Raw genomic sequence first — 16615 nt, 5'->3', positions numbered from 1 at the left:
AGTTTGAGGGAGTTCCTTGTTTTAAATATCTGGGGACAATGGTATATAGTGATAATGATATGAGTAAAGTAATAAAGGAAAGAATTCAGGCAGGCAATCGTGCATATTTTGCAAATATGCAGTTGTTTAGAAATAGACTGATCGCAAGAAATACAAAGCTTAAAATTTATAAGACACTGGTACGACCAGTTGTCACTTATGGATCAGATAATTGGACATTGAAACTGTCAGATGAAAATGCCCTCAGAATATTTGAGAGAAGAATATTAAGAAAGATATATGGACCTGTGAGGGAAGATGACGACTGGAGAATAAGATATAATGCAGAGCTAGATGATTTAATAAAAGGCCAAGATATAGTGAGATTTGTCAAAGCCCAGAGAATAAAGTGGTTGGGGCATGTGGAGAGAATGACGGAAGACCGGATGCCAAGAAGAATGTTGAAAGAAAAGCTTCACCACGCAAGAAGAAAGGGCAGACCACGACTTCGATGGATAGATGACGTCGCTGCAAACTTGCGGACAATGAAAATTAAAGGATGGAGGAGAAGAATTGATGATAGATTGGAATGGAGGCTGATTGTGGAGGAGGCCAAGGCCCACCAAGGGCTGTAGAGCCAGAAAGAGAGAGAGAGAGACATAGGGAAATGGAATCAATGATCATACAATCTCTAAATTTTGATTTGACCCAGTTTTGAACCTGGATCTTTGGTATTCTGTAACTATTGATCTACAAAGCCAACTTCTAGCTTCACACCTTTTAGTTCTCTTCTTCCTATTTTCATGCAGCAGACATTTCTTTTGTGGAAAAAATAAATTGCATAAAGATTGTACATTTTGTAACGGACCCATATTTTCTGATTTTTACTTCAAAATGTACTGTAAAATGGATTATGGGGTAAAACATTGCAACTTGTTTTGGAAATTTATTTGAAAATGCCTGGAAAACCTGGAAAAGTTGAAGATTTTCATTTGGCACCCTGCAAAAAAAATAAAACCGTTGTGAAACCAATGCAACAGCCTCGGATGATGGATGGATGTAATGGAATTCGAACCTGGCGATATTTACGGACTAATGATTTATCACTTGCAACATGGAATGTCAGGACTTTGTTAAGACCTGGGAAAATGAATGAAGTGTCAAATGAGATATTAAAATTTAGGTATGATCTGGTTGCACTTCAGGAAATTAGATGGCAGGGACAAGGAAGAATTGATAAGCCAGGGTACACATTATTTTATAGTGGACCAGAGAGGAGGACCGGACAATTCGGTGTAGGCTTTATAATAACCAAAAAGATGAGAAAAAGTCTTATGGAATTTGAAGCAATTAATGAAAGGATGTGTAGAATACGGTTGAGAGGAAGATTTAGAAACATAACAATTATAAATGCACATGCGCCTACAGAAGAGAAAGATGAGAACGAGAAAGAAGAGTTCTATGACAATCTGGAACAAGCATGTGGAAAGATCCAAAAGTATGATATGGTAACCATATTGGGCGACTTTAATGCTCAGATAGGAAAGGACAAGAATCAACAAGGGGTTTCAGGGCGGCATACTCTACATGCAGAAAACAATGAGAATGGGAACCTTCTTTGCCAGTTTGCTGTCAGGAACAACATGATCATAACAAGTACCTGTTTCGAACATAAAAGAATTCACTTAGGAACATGGAAGGCACCTAACGGAACAATAAGCCAGATTGATCATATACTGGTTAATGCACGCCATGCCTCATCAGTTATTGATGTGAGAAGCTGCAGAGGGCAAAATTGTGATAGCGACCACTACCTGGTAAAATTAGTAATGAGGGAAAAATTGATAGCGGTGCAAAGAAACGAGATGGCCAAGAGAAAGAAGTGGAATATGAAAAAAATGAAAGACGAAGAAGTTATTAGTGAATATGTAAGTAAGGTACAGAGTAAACTGAAGGAGAAAGAGAATAACAGAATTCGAGTGGTTGAGGAAGAATGGGAAATAATAGAAGGAGTGATAAAGGAGGCAGCACAAGAAACTTTTGGAGAAGAGAAAACTAAAAGGAATGAGTGGTTTGATGAAGAGTGCATACAGGTTATAGATGAGAAGAATAAAGCCAGAGAGAGAATGCTACAGAGGGAAACTCGAAGTAATGCTGAGAGGTATAAAGAACTAAGAAGGAAAGCACATAGGGTATGCAAGGAAAAGAAGAAAATGATGTATAAAAGGAAGATGCAAGAAATAGAAGAACTAAATCAGCAAAGTGAAATAAGAAAATTCTATAGAGCTATAAATAGAATGAGAATAGGATTTGAGCCAAGAATAGAAGTATGTAAGGATAAGAATGGGAAAGTAATTGTAGAAGAGAATCAGATACTCAATAGATGGGCAGAACACTTTAAAGAGATTTTGAATAAAGTGGAAGATCAAGAAGAAGAAGAGCAGTATAATAGGAATATACAAAATAGGGATGGTCATGAGGTACAAGTACCTAGTATTGAAGAAGTTGAATTTGTAATGAAGAAAATGAGTAATAATAGAGTTCCAGGCGAGGATGAGGTGATAATCGAACTTATCAAACTTGGTGGTAACGCATTGTTGGCAGCAATACATAGATTGATTGTAATGATATGGGAAAATGAAACAATGCCACATAAATGGAAATCTGGAATAATATGCCCAATTTATAAGAAAGGTGATAAATTGATATGCGGAAATTACAGAGGCATAACACTTCTTAGTGTGGTCTATAAGATCTTGTCAGGATTGATCAGTGAGAGAATAAAATGTTATACAGAAGATATACTGGGAGAGTACCAATGTGGATTTCGCCCTGGCAGAAGCACTACTGATCAGATTTTTATAATTAGACAGATGATGGAAAAGTTTTATGAACATGATGTGGATTTGCATTTTTTATTTGTTGACTTCAGGCAGGCTTTTGACAGTGTTAATCGAAATGAACTGTTTAAGGTACTTGAAGAGTATAATATTCCCATCAAAATAATAAGACTAATAAGAATGACTATGAGTGGTACTAAGGCACGAGTGAAAGTTTGTAGTAAACTGAGTGAAGAGTTTAAATTCAATACAGGAGTGAAACAAGGGGATGGCCTTTCGGCAGTATTATTTAATCTAGCATTGCACAAAGTAATGAATGTAGTTGATCAAAAGGGAACCATATTTGGAAAATCCAGTCAAATATGTGCATATGCAGATGATGTTACAATCATTTCTAGAACAATAAGAACACTTAAGCAAATCTATGAGCAAATGGAAAGAGAAGCAATAAAAATAGGGCTCAATGTAAATGAAAAAAAGACAAAGTATATGAGAATGTCTAACTCTGAGATCAGAAGAGCACCTCAAGATCTGACAATTGGAGATAATAAGTTTGAGGGAGTTCCTTGTTTTAAATATCTGGGGACAATGGTATATAGTGATAATGATATGAGTAAAGTAATAAAGGAAAGAATTCAGGCAGGCAATCGTGCATATTTTGCAAATATGCAGTTGTTTAGAAATAGACTGATCGCAAGAAATACAAAGCTTAAAATTTATAAGACACTGGTACGACCAGTTGTCACTTATGGATCAGATAATTGGACATTGAAACTGTCAGATGAAAATGCCCTCAGAATATTTGAGAGAAGAATATTAAGAAAGATATATGGACCTGTGAGGGAAGATGACGACTGGAGAATAAGATATAATGCAGAGCTAGATGATTTAATAAAAGGCCAAGATATAGTGAGATTTGTCAAAGCCCAGAGAATAAAGTGGTTGGGGCATGTGGAGAGAATGACGGAAGACCGGATGCCAAGAAGAATGTTGAAAGAAAAGCTTCACCACGCAAGAAGAAAGGGCAGACCACGACTTCGATGGATAGATGACGTCGCTGCAAACTTGCGGACAATGAAAATTAAAGGATGGAGGAGAAGAATTGATGATAGATTGGAATGGAGGCTGATTGTGGAGGAGGCCAAGGCCCACCAAGGGCTGTAGAGCCAGAAAGAGAGAGAGAGAGACATAGGGAAATGGAATCAATGATCATACAATCTCTAAATTTTGATTTGACCCAGTTTTGAACCTGGATCTTTGGTATTCTGTAACTATTGATCTACAAAGCCAACTTCTAGCTTCACACCTTTTAGTTCTCTTCTTCCTATTTTCATGCAGCAGACATTTCTTTTGTGGAAAAAATAAATTGCATAAAGATTGTACATTTTGTAACGGACCCATATTTTCTGATTTTTACTTCAAAATGTACTGTAAAATGGATTATGGGGTAAAACATTGCAACTTGTTTTGGAAATTTATTTGAAAATGCCTGGAAAACCTGGAAAAGTTGAAGATTTTCATTTGGCACCCTGCAAAAAAAATAAAACCGTTGTGAAACCAATGCAACAGCCTCGGATGATGGATGGATGTAATGGAATTCGAACCTGGCGATATTTACGGACTAATGATTTATCACTTGCAACATGGAATGTCAGGACTTTGTTAAGACCTGGGAAAATGAATGAAGTGTCAAATGAGATATTAAAATTTAGGTATGATCTGGTTGCACTTCAGGAAATTAGATGGCAGGGACAAGGAAGAATTGATAAGCCAGGGTACACATTATTTTATAGTGGACCAGAGAGGAGGACCGGACAATTCGGTGTAGGCTTTATAATAACCAAAAAGATGAGAAAAAGTCTTATGGAATTTGAAGCAATTAATGAAAGGATGTGTAGAATACGGTTGAGAGGAAGATTTAGAAACATAACAATTATAAATGCACATGCGCCTACAGAAGAGAAAGATGAGAACGAGAAAGAAGAGTTCTATGACAATCTGGAACAAGCATGTGGAAAGATCCAAAAGTATGATATGGTAACCATATTGGGCGACTTTAATGCTCAGATAGGAAAGGACAAGAATCAACAAGGGGTTTCAGGGCGGCATACTCTACATGCAGAAAACAATGAGAATGGGAACCTTCTTTGCCAGTTTGCTGTCAGGAACAACATGATCATAACAAGTACCTGTTTCGAACATAAAAGAATTCACTTAGGAACATGGAAGGCACCTAACGGAACAATAAGCCAGATTGATCATATACTGGTTAATGCACGCCATGCCTCATCAGTTATTGATGTGAGAAGCTGCAGAGGGCAAAATTGTGATAGCGACCACTACCTGGTAAAATTAGTAATGAGGGAAAAATTGATAGCGGTGCAAAGAAACGAGATGGCCAAGAGAAAGAAGTGGAATATGAAAAAAATGAAAGACGAAGAAGTTATTAGTGAATATGTAAGTAAGGTACAGAGTAAACTGAAGGAGAAAGAGAATAACAGAATTCGAGTGGTTGAGGAAGAATGGGAAATAATAGAAGGAGTGATAAAGGAGGCAGCACAAGAAACTTTTGGAGAAGAGAAAACTAAAAGGAATGAGTGGTTTGATGAAGAGTGCATACAGGTTATAGATGAGAAGAATAAAGCCAGAGAGAGAATGCTACAGAGGGAAACTCGAAGTAATGCTGAGAGGTATAAAGAACTAAGAAGGAAAGCACATAGGGTATGCAAGGAAAAGAAGAAAATGATGTATAAAAGGAAGATGCAAGAAATAGAAGAACTAAATCAGCAAAGTGAAATAAGAAAATTCTATAGAGCTATAAATAGAATGAGAATAGGATTTGAGCCAAGAATAGAAGTATGTAAGGATAAGAATGGGAAAGTAATTGTAGAAGAGAATCAGATACTCAATAGATGGGCAGAACACTTTAAAGAGATTTTGAATAAAGTGGAAGATCAAGAAGAAGAAGAGCAGTATAATAGGAATATACAAAATAGGGATGGTCATGAGGTACAAGTACCTAGTATTGAAGAAGTTGAATTTGTAATGAAGAAAATGAGTAATAATAGAGTTCCAGGCGAGGATGAGGTGATAATCGAACTTATCAAACTTGGTGGTAACGCATTGTTGGCAGCAATACATAGATTGATTGTAATGATATGGGAAAATGAAACAATGCCACATAAATGGAAATCTGGAATAATATGCCCAATTTATAAGAAAGGTGATAAATTGATATGCGGAAATTACAGAGGCATAACACTTCTTAGTGTGGTCTATAAGATCTTGTCAGGATTGATCAGTGAGAGAATAAAATGTTATACAGAAGATATACTGGGAGAGTACCAATGTGGATTTCGCCCTGGCAGAAGCACTACTGATCAGATTTTTATAATTAGACAGATGATGGAAAAGTTTTATGAACATGATGTGGATTTGCATTTTTTATTTGTTGACTTCAGGCAGGCTTTTGACAGTGTTAATCGAAATGAACTGTTTAAGGTACTTGAAGAGTATAATATTCCCATCAAAATAATAAGACTAATAAGAATGACTATGAGTGGTACTAAGGCACGAGTGAAAGTTTGTAGTAAACTGAGTGAAGAGTTTAAATTCAATACAGGAGTGAAACAAGGGGATGGCCTTTCGGCAGTATTATTTAATCTAGCATTGCACAAAGTAATGAATGTAGTTGATCAAAAGGGAACCATATTTGGAAAATCCAGTCAAATATGTGCATATGCAGATGATGTTACAATCATTTCTAGAACAATAAGAACACTTAAGCAAATCTATGAGCAAATGGAAAGAGAAGCAATAAAAATAGGGCTCAATGTAAATGAAAAAAAGACAAAGTATATGAGAATGTCTAACTCTGAGATCAGAAGAGCACCTCAAGATCTGACAATTGGAGATAATAAGTTTGAGGGAGTTCCTTGTTTTAAATATCTGGGGACAATGGTATATAGTGATAATGATATGAGTAAAGTAATAAAGGAAAGAATTCAGGCAGGCAATCGTGCATATTTTGCAAATATGCAGTTGTTTAGAAATAGACTGATCGCAAGAAATACAAAGCTTAAAATTTATAAGACACTGGTACGACCAGTTGTCACTTATGGATCAGATAATTGGACATTGAAACTGTCAGATGAAAATGCCCTCAGAATATTTGAGAGAAGAATATTAAGAAAGATATATGGACCTGTGAGGGAAGATGACGACTGGAGAATAAGATATAATGCAGAGCTAGATGATTTAATAAAAGGCCAAGATATAGTGAGATTTGTCAAAGCCCAGAGAATAAAGTGGTTGGGGCATGTGGAGAGAATGACGGAAGACCGGATGCCAAGAAGAATGTTGAAAGAAAAGCTTCACCACGCAAGAAGAAAGGGCAGACCACGACTTCGATGGATAGATGACGTCGCTGCAAACTTGCGGACAATGAAAATTAAAGGATGGAGGAGAAGAATTGATGATAGATTGGAATGGAGGCTGATTGTGGAGGAGGCCAAGGCCCACCAAGGGCTGTAGAGCCAGAAAGAGAGAGAGAGAGACATAGGGAAATGGAATCAATGATCATACAATCTCTAAATTTTGATTTGACCCAGTTTTGAACCTGGATCTTTGGTATTCTGTAACTATTGATCTACAAAGCCAACTTCTAGCTTCACACCTTTTAGTTCTCTTCTTCCTATTTTCATGCAGCAGACATTTCTTTTGTGGAAAAAATAAATTGCATAAAGATTGTACATTTTGTAACGGACCCATATTTTCTGATTTTTACTTCAAAATGTACTGTAAAATGGATTATGGGGTAAAACATTGCAACTTGTTTTGGAAATTTATTTGAAAATGCCTGGAAAACCTGGAAAAGTTGAAGATTTTCATTTGGCACCCTGCAAAAAAAATAAAACCGTTGTGAAACCAATGCAACAGCCTCGGATGATGGATGGATGTAATGGAATTCGAACCTGGCGATATTTACGGACTAATGATTTATCACTTGCAACATGGAATGTCAGGACTTTGTTAAGACCTGGGAAAATGAATGAAGTGTCAAATGAGATATTAAAATTTAGGTATGATCTGGTTGCACTTCAGGAAATTAGATGGCAGGGACAAGGAAGAATTGATAAGCCAGGGTACACATTATTTTATAGTGGACCAGAGAGGAGGACCGGACAATTCGGTGTAGGCTTTATAATAACCAAAAAGATGAGAAAAAGTCTTATGGAATTTGAAGCAATTAATGAAAGGATGTGTAGAATACGGTTGAGAGGAAGATTTAGAAACATAACAATTATAAATGCACATGCGCCTACAGAAGAGAAAGATGAGAACGAGAAAGAAGAGTTCTATGACAATCTGGAACAAGCATGTGGAAAGATCCAAAAGTATGATATGGTAACCATATTGGGCGACTTTAATGCTCAGATAGGAAAGGACAAGAATCAACAAGGGGTTTCAGGGCGGCATACTCTACATGCAGAAAACAATGAGAATGGGAACCTTCTTTGCCAGTTTGCTGTCAGGAACAACATGATCATAACAAGTACCTGTTTCGAACATAAAAGAATTCACTTAGGAACATGGAAGGCACCTAACGGAACAATAAGCCAGATTGATCATATACTGGTTAATGCACGCCATGCCTCATCAGTTATTGATGTGAGAAGCTGCAGAGGGCAAAATTGTGATAGCGACCACTACCTGGTAAAATTAGTAATGAGGGAAAAATTGATAGCGGTGCAAAGAAACGAGATGGCCAAGAGAAAGAAGTGGAATATGAAAAAAATGAAAGACGAAGAAGTTATTAGTGAATATGTAAGTAAGGTACAGAGTAAACTGAAGGAGAAAGAGAATAACAGAATTCGAGTGGTTGAGGAAGAATGGGAAATAATAGAAGGAGTGATAAAGGAGGCAGCACAAGAAACTTTTGGAGAAGAGAAAACTAAAAGGAATGAGTGGTTTGATGAAGAGTGCATACAGGTTATAGATGAGAAGAATAAAGCCAGAGAGAGAATGCTACAGAGGGAAACTCGAAGTAATGCTGAGAGGTATAAAGAACTAAGAAGGAAAGCACATAGGGTATGCAAGGAAAAGAAGAAAATGATGTATAAAAGGAAGATGCAAGAAATAGAAGAACTAAATCAGCAAAGTGAAATAAGAAAATTCTATAGAGCTATAAATAGAATGAGAATAGGATTTGAGCCAAGAATAGAAGTATGTAAGGATAAGAATGGGAAAGTAATTGTAGAAGAGAATCAGATACTCAATAGATGGGCAGAACACTTTAAAGAGATTTTGAATAAAGTGGAAGATCAAGAAGAAGAAGAGCAGTATAATAGGAATATACAAAATAGGGATGGTCATGAGGTACAAGTACCTAGTATTGAAGAAGTTGAATTTGTAATGAAGAAAATGAGTAATAATAGAGTTCCAGGCGAGGATGAGGTGATAATCGAACTTATCAAACTTGGTGGTAACGCATTGTTGGCAGCAATACATAGATTGATTGTAATGATATGGGAAAATGAAACAATGCCACATAAATGGAAATCTGGAATAATATGCCCAATTTATAAGAAAGGTGATAAATTGATATGCGGAAATTACAGAGGCATAACACTTCTTAGTGTGGTCTATAAGATCTTGTCAGGATTGATCAGTGAGAGAATAAAATGTTATACAGAAGATATACTGGGAGAGTACCAATGTGGATTTCGCCCTGGCAGAAGCACTACTGATCAGATTTTTATAATTAGACAGATGATGGAAAAGTTTTATGAACATGATGTGGATTTGCATTTTTTATTTGTTGACTTCAGGCAGGCTTTTGACAGTGTTAATCGAAATGAACTGTTTAAGGTACTTGAAGAGTATAATATTCCCATCAAAATAATAAGACTAATAAGAATGACTATGAGTGGTACTAAGGCACGAGTGAAAGTTTGTAGTAAACTGAGTGAAGAGTTTAAATTCAATACAGGAGTGAAACAAGGGGATGGCCTTTCGGCAGTATTATTTAATCTAGCATTGCACAAAGTAATGAATGTAGTTGATCAAAAGGGAACCATATTTGGAAAATCCAGTCAAATATGTGCATATGCAGATGATGTTACAATCATTTCTAGAACAATAAGAACACTTAAGCAAATCTATGAGCAAATGGAAAGAGAAGCAATAAAAATAGGGCTCAATGTAAATGAAAAAAAGACAAAGTATATGAGAATGTCTAACTCTGAGATCAGAAGAGCACCTCAAGATCTGACAATTGGAGATAATAAGTTTGAGGGAGTTCCTTGTTTTAAATATCTGGGGACAATGGTATATAGTGATAATGATATGAGTAAAGTAATAAAGGAAAGAATTCAGGCAGGCAATCGTGCATATTTTGCAAATATGCAGTTGTTTAGAAATAGACTGATCGCAAGAAATACAAAGCTTAAAATTTATAAGACACTGGTACGACCAGTTGTCACTTATGGATCAGATAATTGGACATTGAAACTGTCAGATGAAAATGCCCTCAGAATATTTGAGAGAAGAATATTAAGAAAGATATATGGACCTGTGAGGGAAGATGACGACTGGAGAATAAGATATAATGCAGAGCTAGATGATTTAATAAAAGGCCAAGATATAGTGAGATTTGTCAAAGCCCAGAGAATAAAGTGGTTGGGGCATGTGGAGAGAATGACGGAAGACCGGATGCCAAGAAGAATGTTGAAAGAAAAGCTTCACCACGCAAGAAGAAAGGGCAGACCACGACTTCGATGGATAGATGACGTCGCTGCAAACTTGCGGACAATGAAAATTAAAGGATGGAGGAGAAGAATTGATGATAGATTGGAATGGAGGCTGATTGTGGAGGAGGCCAAGGCCCACCAAGGGCTGTAGAGCCAGAAAGAGAGAGAGAGAGACATAGGGAAATGGAATCAATGATCATACAATCTCTAAATTTTGATTTGACCCAGTTTTGAACCTGGATCTTTGGTATTCTGTAACTATTGATCTACAAAGCCAACTTCTAGCTTCACACCTTTTAGTTCTCTTCTTCCTATTTTCATGCAGCAGACATTTCTTTTGTGGAAAAAATAAATTGCATAAAGATTGTACATTTTGTAACGGACCCATATTTTCTGATTTTTACTTCAAAATGTACTGTAAAATGGATTATGGGGTAAAACATTGCAACTTGTTTTGGAAATTTATTTGAAAATGCCTGGAAAACCTGGAAAAGTTGAAGATTTTCATTTGGCACAATGAGTGATTGATTGATTTGCTTTATTTTTTCGTTTTTCTGCCACTTTTGGCTAATTGCAGAGTTGGGAATGAGTGATGGTATGATGAAATTGATGAAGGGGCACTTGTAAAGAACACCCATGCCCCGGGCCCCTGGCATCCTAGTGCACTGTGCTAACCACTCCAGCATGGAGGTTGGCACACAATGAGTGAGAACCTAGTGTTTATTTTCCAAATTGTAATAATAAAATATGAAAATAGATTATAAATGATACCTACCACAAAATGGAAAAACTTCTATGATTGTCATCCACAATCTTCAAGTAGGAACACAATGCTGTTATTCTTATGTAATTGAGAATATTGGGATAACTCTTCTGTATAAGCCTCCATGCATAGACTGCTGGATGACATCCATCTGTTGCCACTCTGACTGATTTCATCCTGAATCTTTTCATTACACATTAGGTGTTTCTGCATAATTTTAATTCATTCTTCAAAATCTGTTATCATGTGCAGAGTTCGCACTTTGGTTATATTTAATAATGCACAGAGGACATTTGGGTAAAATCAATATTATTTTGCATCTATACACACAGTCCATGACAAGCCAATAATTTGGTTTTAGAATCACTACTCATACATATAATTTTCTTTCTGGGTTCATGCTACTAATATTTAGCTAACAGTGTTTCATTGACTATAAAAGGTCAAGCTTTTAAAGGTTGCACTGTGAGTGTTATGTCGCATGATACTATTTTCCATATTGCTTTCCTATTTCCCTAGGTTAATCATAAGAATAAGAATGAATGATTTAACTAAATTTGAACTTCATGTTTCAAAGGTCATGCAACTATAACTTTGATCACTTTTAACTTAAAAGAGCCATAGGAGATATTTACATCAGCATTTCTGCATATGGAGCCTGTTCTTTTTAATGCTTTTCATTGCCATTTTTCTCTATGTAGGAATACTAGAAATAGGGATGCACCAACATTAAAAGTTGCTGATACCGCAAAAGTGCCAATGAAAAATTTAGATGTTTCATACAGAACATGAAAGGATCATTCACCTTATTAATTAATGTGTTACCAACTACCTTCAAAGGGAAATGAAACTGCATAGTTCAATGTTTAGTTTACAAAACTAGGGGTACATGTATGTATAACTTATACCTTTATGTACTAGTTTCTTTGCAATTGCCCAGGTTTCATATCACAAAATATGAGGGCTATTTTTTTTCAACCTCTGATAGGGCATGAAATCTAAACCACAGTGAATAGCAAAATGGGTTTATTGACAAAAGTTACGTACACCTATAATCTACTTTTCAACGTTGTCACCAAGAAGATTCAGACATTTATCGTACCGATGCACCAGCTTTCCAACACCCTCTGCAAAAAGAGATGCCGCCTGTCTGTTGAGCCAGGTCTGCTCGGTGTCCCGAAGCTCCTCATTGGTGTGGAAGTGCCGTTTTCCAAACCACTTGATCATCACCGGGAAAAGGTGGAAGTCACTCGGTGCCAGGTCTGGGTTGTAGGGAGGGTGATCAAACACTTCACAGTGGAATCGTTGAAGAAGGAATTGGGTTGATGCAGCAACATGTGGTCGGGCATTGTCATGAAGCAAGACAATGCCACTCCATTTGTTCTGGATGGCTCTGCGTAGTCTCGGCAATGTCTCACAGTATGCAGGATCATTGACTGTTGCCACCTGCTCCATAAAGTCAACCAGTAACACACCTCTCACTTGGTGGGAGAGTATTTTATAGCAGACATCTCTATGTGCCTGTAGCTCAGCTTCAACTGAAACGTTGGCCTTGGCAGGGGGAATGCCAATCACGCTGTGTGACGACGTGCTTCCTAGTGCTTTACGGACCAGCTGGCAGTGCTATCGGAGGTTTGGAAAAAAAATAGCCCTCATACAGAAAAAAAATGTATGTAATGTACATGTAATGGTTAGAAAAATTTAAAAGAAACAGGGGACATGATGTGAGCGGCTGGAAGACTGAAACTAATGAAGCAGCAGCTCTGTGCCAGAGGTGGATGACATCATAATATACTTTGGACATCTTGGGGAAGCTTATTGGTACACTAAATGCAGCTTGATTCAGTTTAGGTATTGTAGGAATCCTCAGCCAGCCAAAATGCTGTTGTAAGTCATTTCTTATGACTGATGTACCCAAAATTGCAATGAACTACAAGTGAAGAATGACTTTCAAAACTCACAAACTAATGTAAATATCTCTTGCAGTTTTCATGTTATTGTTCAAATTTAGGCTTTCATGGCTTTTGAAACTGTCAGTCTGAACTTTTAAATTAAGAAAGGTGTTGTTGTTCACAGGTGCGAGATGGCTGTAAATAGTTAATGATAGCAGCTGATGTCCTGATGTCATTGTTGATGTTGCAAGAATGTTAATGTAGTTGTTTTAATATTAGTACAACTTTTATGGGTAATACATGCATATTTTTGTATTGCAGAATGAGCAACATTATGTCTTGGAACCTGGCTCAAGGTGGCAATGACATGGAAGCATTACTACAAGTGTGAGTACTGTATGCTACTATAATCACGTACATTTATTCAAAGTAAAGTAAGTAAGTAAAGTTTTCCATGCATATAGGTACAGCACCATGCCATGACTGCACATTTAGGGGATGTGGGGGTAGGGCTCCACACATTCTTGATCTCTGCCACTTTGGAGGTGATATGATCAGCACCATGCTCCAGCCACCTTAACCCTTTACCTCCAGGTATCCATTGATTTGAGGCTGGGTGAACCCGAGCCACTTTATACAGGGGCCCGGAAGAATTCCGACCTTAGATCACCCACCCCGGTAATTGAGCCTGGGTCTCCCACGTGGAAGTCAGATGCTCTACCGACTAAACCACCGTATGAATTTCATGTGTAATAGAATGTATATTTGGTGCCTGTTGAGTATGTGAATGGCAACTTGCAACACTTTTGGTCCATTTTTGAGAGTTGCTTGGTTGTATCATGATGCAGAAGTGACTTGGCTACTTAGTACCAACAAGTGGTGTAATTGTTCTCCCAGTTTCACTGAGTTCAAGCTCCATGTAGGGAGTTTTTCTTGGCAGTAAAACCAATTGTTGCCACCAGATCTTGCCTCGGAAGGGGAAGTCTACAGTGCAAGACATAACATCCTGTAAGTTATAGCCAGACATGGAACCTAGCCATGATTGTTTGGGGGGGAGTGTTGCTTATTTTTGGGCATTTCAGCATCTAAAATGCAACATAAGGGTGATATACATATGCACCCTGAACTTTAAGATGTGCTGCATAGCAGATCAGTCCTTAAAATCTAATTGGCAGGCCAATTGCATAAGAGAGAAAACTGACAAAGAGTGTGACAATTTGGAGAAACTGACAGTTTGCACAGAATTTTTAAACCAAAAAAATTCCACAATGCCATAGAAAAAGATAATAAAAATATAGACTTTTTATTTTGCTTAAGAAAATGAATGAATGAATGAATGAATAAATTAAAAAATTTTGGTGCATTGCCACATATGGCGATTTCACACCCTTTAAAATATAGGAGGAAAGTTCCTCTTACCTTAAACCTGTACCTTAAAGTTAAAAAGAGGGATGGGGGGGATTAGAGGCCCCTTGACAAAGGCTAAAAGTGCAAGGGTGTAAAGGAACCTTATACATCACATTGAAGAGGTGAGAATACACTAAAAGCTTCCTCAGAAATTGTGTAAGGTTAAATCTATCATCATCTCCCAACATGATGAACAGTTGTGAAAATTAAATTTTGTCTGAGGAAAGTAAAATCGCTACATTCGATAAGAATTTGCAAAACATTTAAAATAGCCTTACACACATGATGCATTGAAGGGTCCAGCCCTTGCCTCAAATGACCATGGGTGAGACAGGAGGGAAAATCACTAAATTTAATTGTATCAATTTTTATTGGTAGCTACAATTTTGAGTGTATTTATAAAATTATCAGCTATTTAATCATGTATCAATGCCCCATTGTCATTCGGTAGACAGTCTCACCTTATTGTTGTTTTTTTTAAATCTATTGTGTATGATTTGCCTAATTTGTTGCATTTCCTTCCATGCAGAGGTCAGCAACTCGCTCAGCGTATGCAGTCTTCAAATCCCGATTTGGTTGAGTATCTTCGTCAGGAGATAGAAAGTGGAGCAAGGCCTAACAACCCAAACAGCACCAATGAAGAGAAGCCACCACAACCACCAGATGAAAAACCTAACTAGTGGTATAATTTGATCCTTGTTGGTTGAGATTGTCCGTTGGTTCATGTTGACACGAATTGATAATCCCAACATTTTTTTTTATTTTGTGGAAAGAAATGTTTTTTAAGACTAGTTAATGGTAACGAAGTGATGTTATTGCCAAATGAATAACTCCTAATTATCTCCCCCAATTCGGCAATCTTAGATTTGCATTGTTACTTTGACCATCATATTCCATTCACATGTGATATTTGTTTGCAGGATTGATATTGGTTGTTATGAGTTTAAACTTTTGGTAGCTGTTTGTTCAAATAAGTCTGAGAGCACAGTTCTAAGCATTGTCAAGCTTGCAGATAATGGTAATACAAACTAAGGGAACATGAGGATTTTATAATATATGTCACAAAATTAACGAAGTGATGTGAATATAAAGTTTGACCTAATGCAGTTAAAATAAATTGAACATCCGCAAAATGCTTGAGAAGTAAATTTTCTTTCATCGTGTAAGTACTGTTTAAGTCATTAAGAGTCATTATTTTGAAATTCAGACAAAAAATTATATTTGGATAGTTGTATTTTTTTATCACAGTGATCTTTTGTGTTGAAGTAGGTCATGAAAAATGAATAATGTGCACTTTTGAGACCCTGGAAAGAAATAATCTCCCCCTCCTGTAAAAAATGTTGAAGTTCAAGGTCATACCCTCCATTTTTCATGACAAGTGAAATATGAGTAAGTTTGGAGTGCTTTATCTTTGGAAAGCAACAACATCCCAAACTTACTCATATTTCACTTGTCATGAAAAATTGAAGGTATGACCTTGAACTTCAACATTTTCTACGGGAGAGGGAGGTTTTTTTTTTTCAGGTTCTCAAAATTGCACATTTTTCATTTTTCATGACCTACTTCAACACACACAAAAATCACCTATGTTCAAAAAATACAACTATCCAAATATCACTTTTTGGTCTGAATTTCAAAATAATGGTTCTTAATGTGCGTTTACCTTACAAACAAAGTGGACCATCAAGAATTAGTTACTCAAATGTTTGTATGGAGTTTGTGTGACTTTTTTCATCCTTCCTTCCCCAAATCATAAATTTTGATCATCTTCCAATGTCAGTTGTGGATATTGAATCTGTTTGTTTTGGGAGTAACTAATAGTTAGTCAAGATTGGATTTTGCTCAATATTTTAGACTCATGAAATTCCAAGAATATAGATTGTAATACACCAAATGTTCCCTATGAAACCAAATTGTTATGGTTGAAATTTTAGCTGATGATATTCTCTAGAAATTTGAAATGAACCAAAGTTTGCCATAAAC

The 16615-nt window shown here is 36.7% G+C and overlaps 1 protein-coding gene across 2 annotated transcripts in view; it reads left to right on the top strand.

Annotated features, from left to right (window-relative positions):
* LOC145984357 (small glutamine-rich tetratricopeptide repeat-containing protein beta-like) overlaps window positions 1–16050 on the top strand; it is a 62391-nt gene extending 46341 nt beyond the window's left edge. For both annotated transcript variants that reach the window (XM_083118012.1, XM_083118011.1), the window contains 2 exons: window positions 13547–13612; window positions 15162–16050. In XM_083118012.1, the coding sequence (XP_082974138.1) occupies window positions 13547–13612; window positions 15162–15312 (217 nt within the window). In that variant the 3' untranslated portion in view covers window positions 15313–16050. The remainder of the gene's footprint in view (window positions 1–13546; window positions 13613–15161) is intronic.
* Window positions 16051–16615: the final 565 nt, after the last annotated feature.

Source organism: Lepisma saccharinum, chromosome 2, assembly GCF_977018435.1.
Source record: "Lepisma saccharinum chromosome 2, izLepSacc3.1, whole genome shotgun sequence".
Classification (NCBI taxonomy): Eukaryota; Metazoa; Arthropoda; class Insecta; order Zygentoma; family Lepismatidae; genus Lepisma; species Lepisma saccharinum.
The sequence above is the reverse complement of the archived record's forward strand: the minus strand, read 5'-3'. Positions and strand labels throughout refer to the sequence as shown.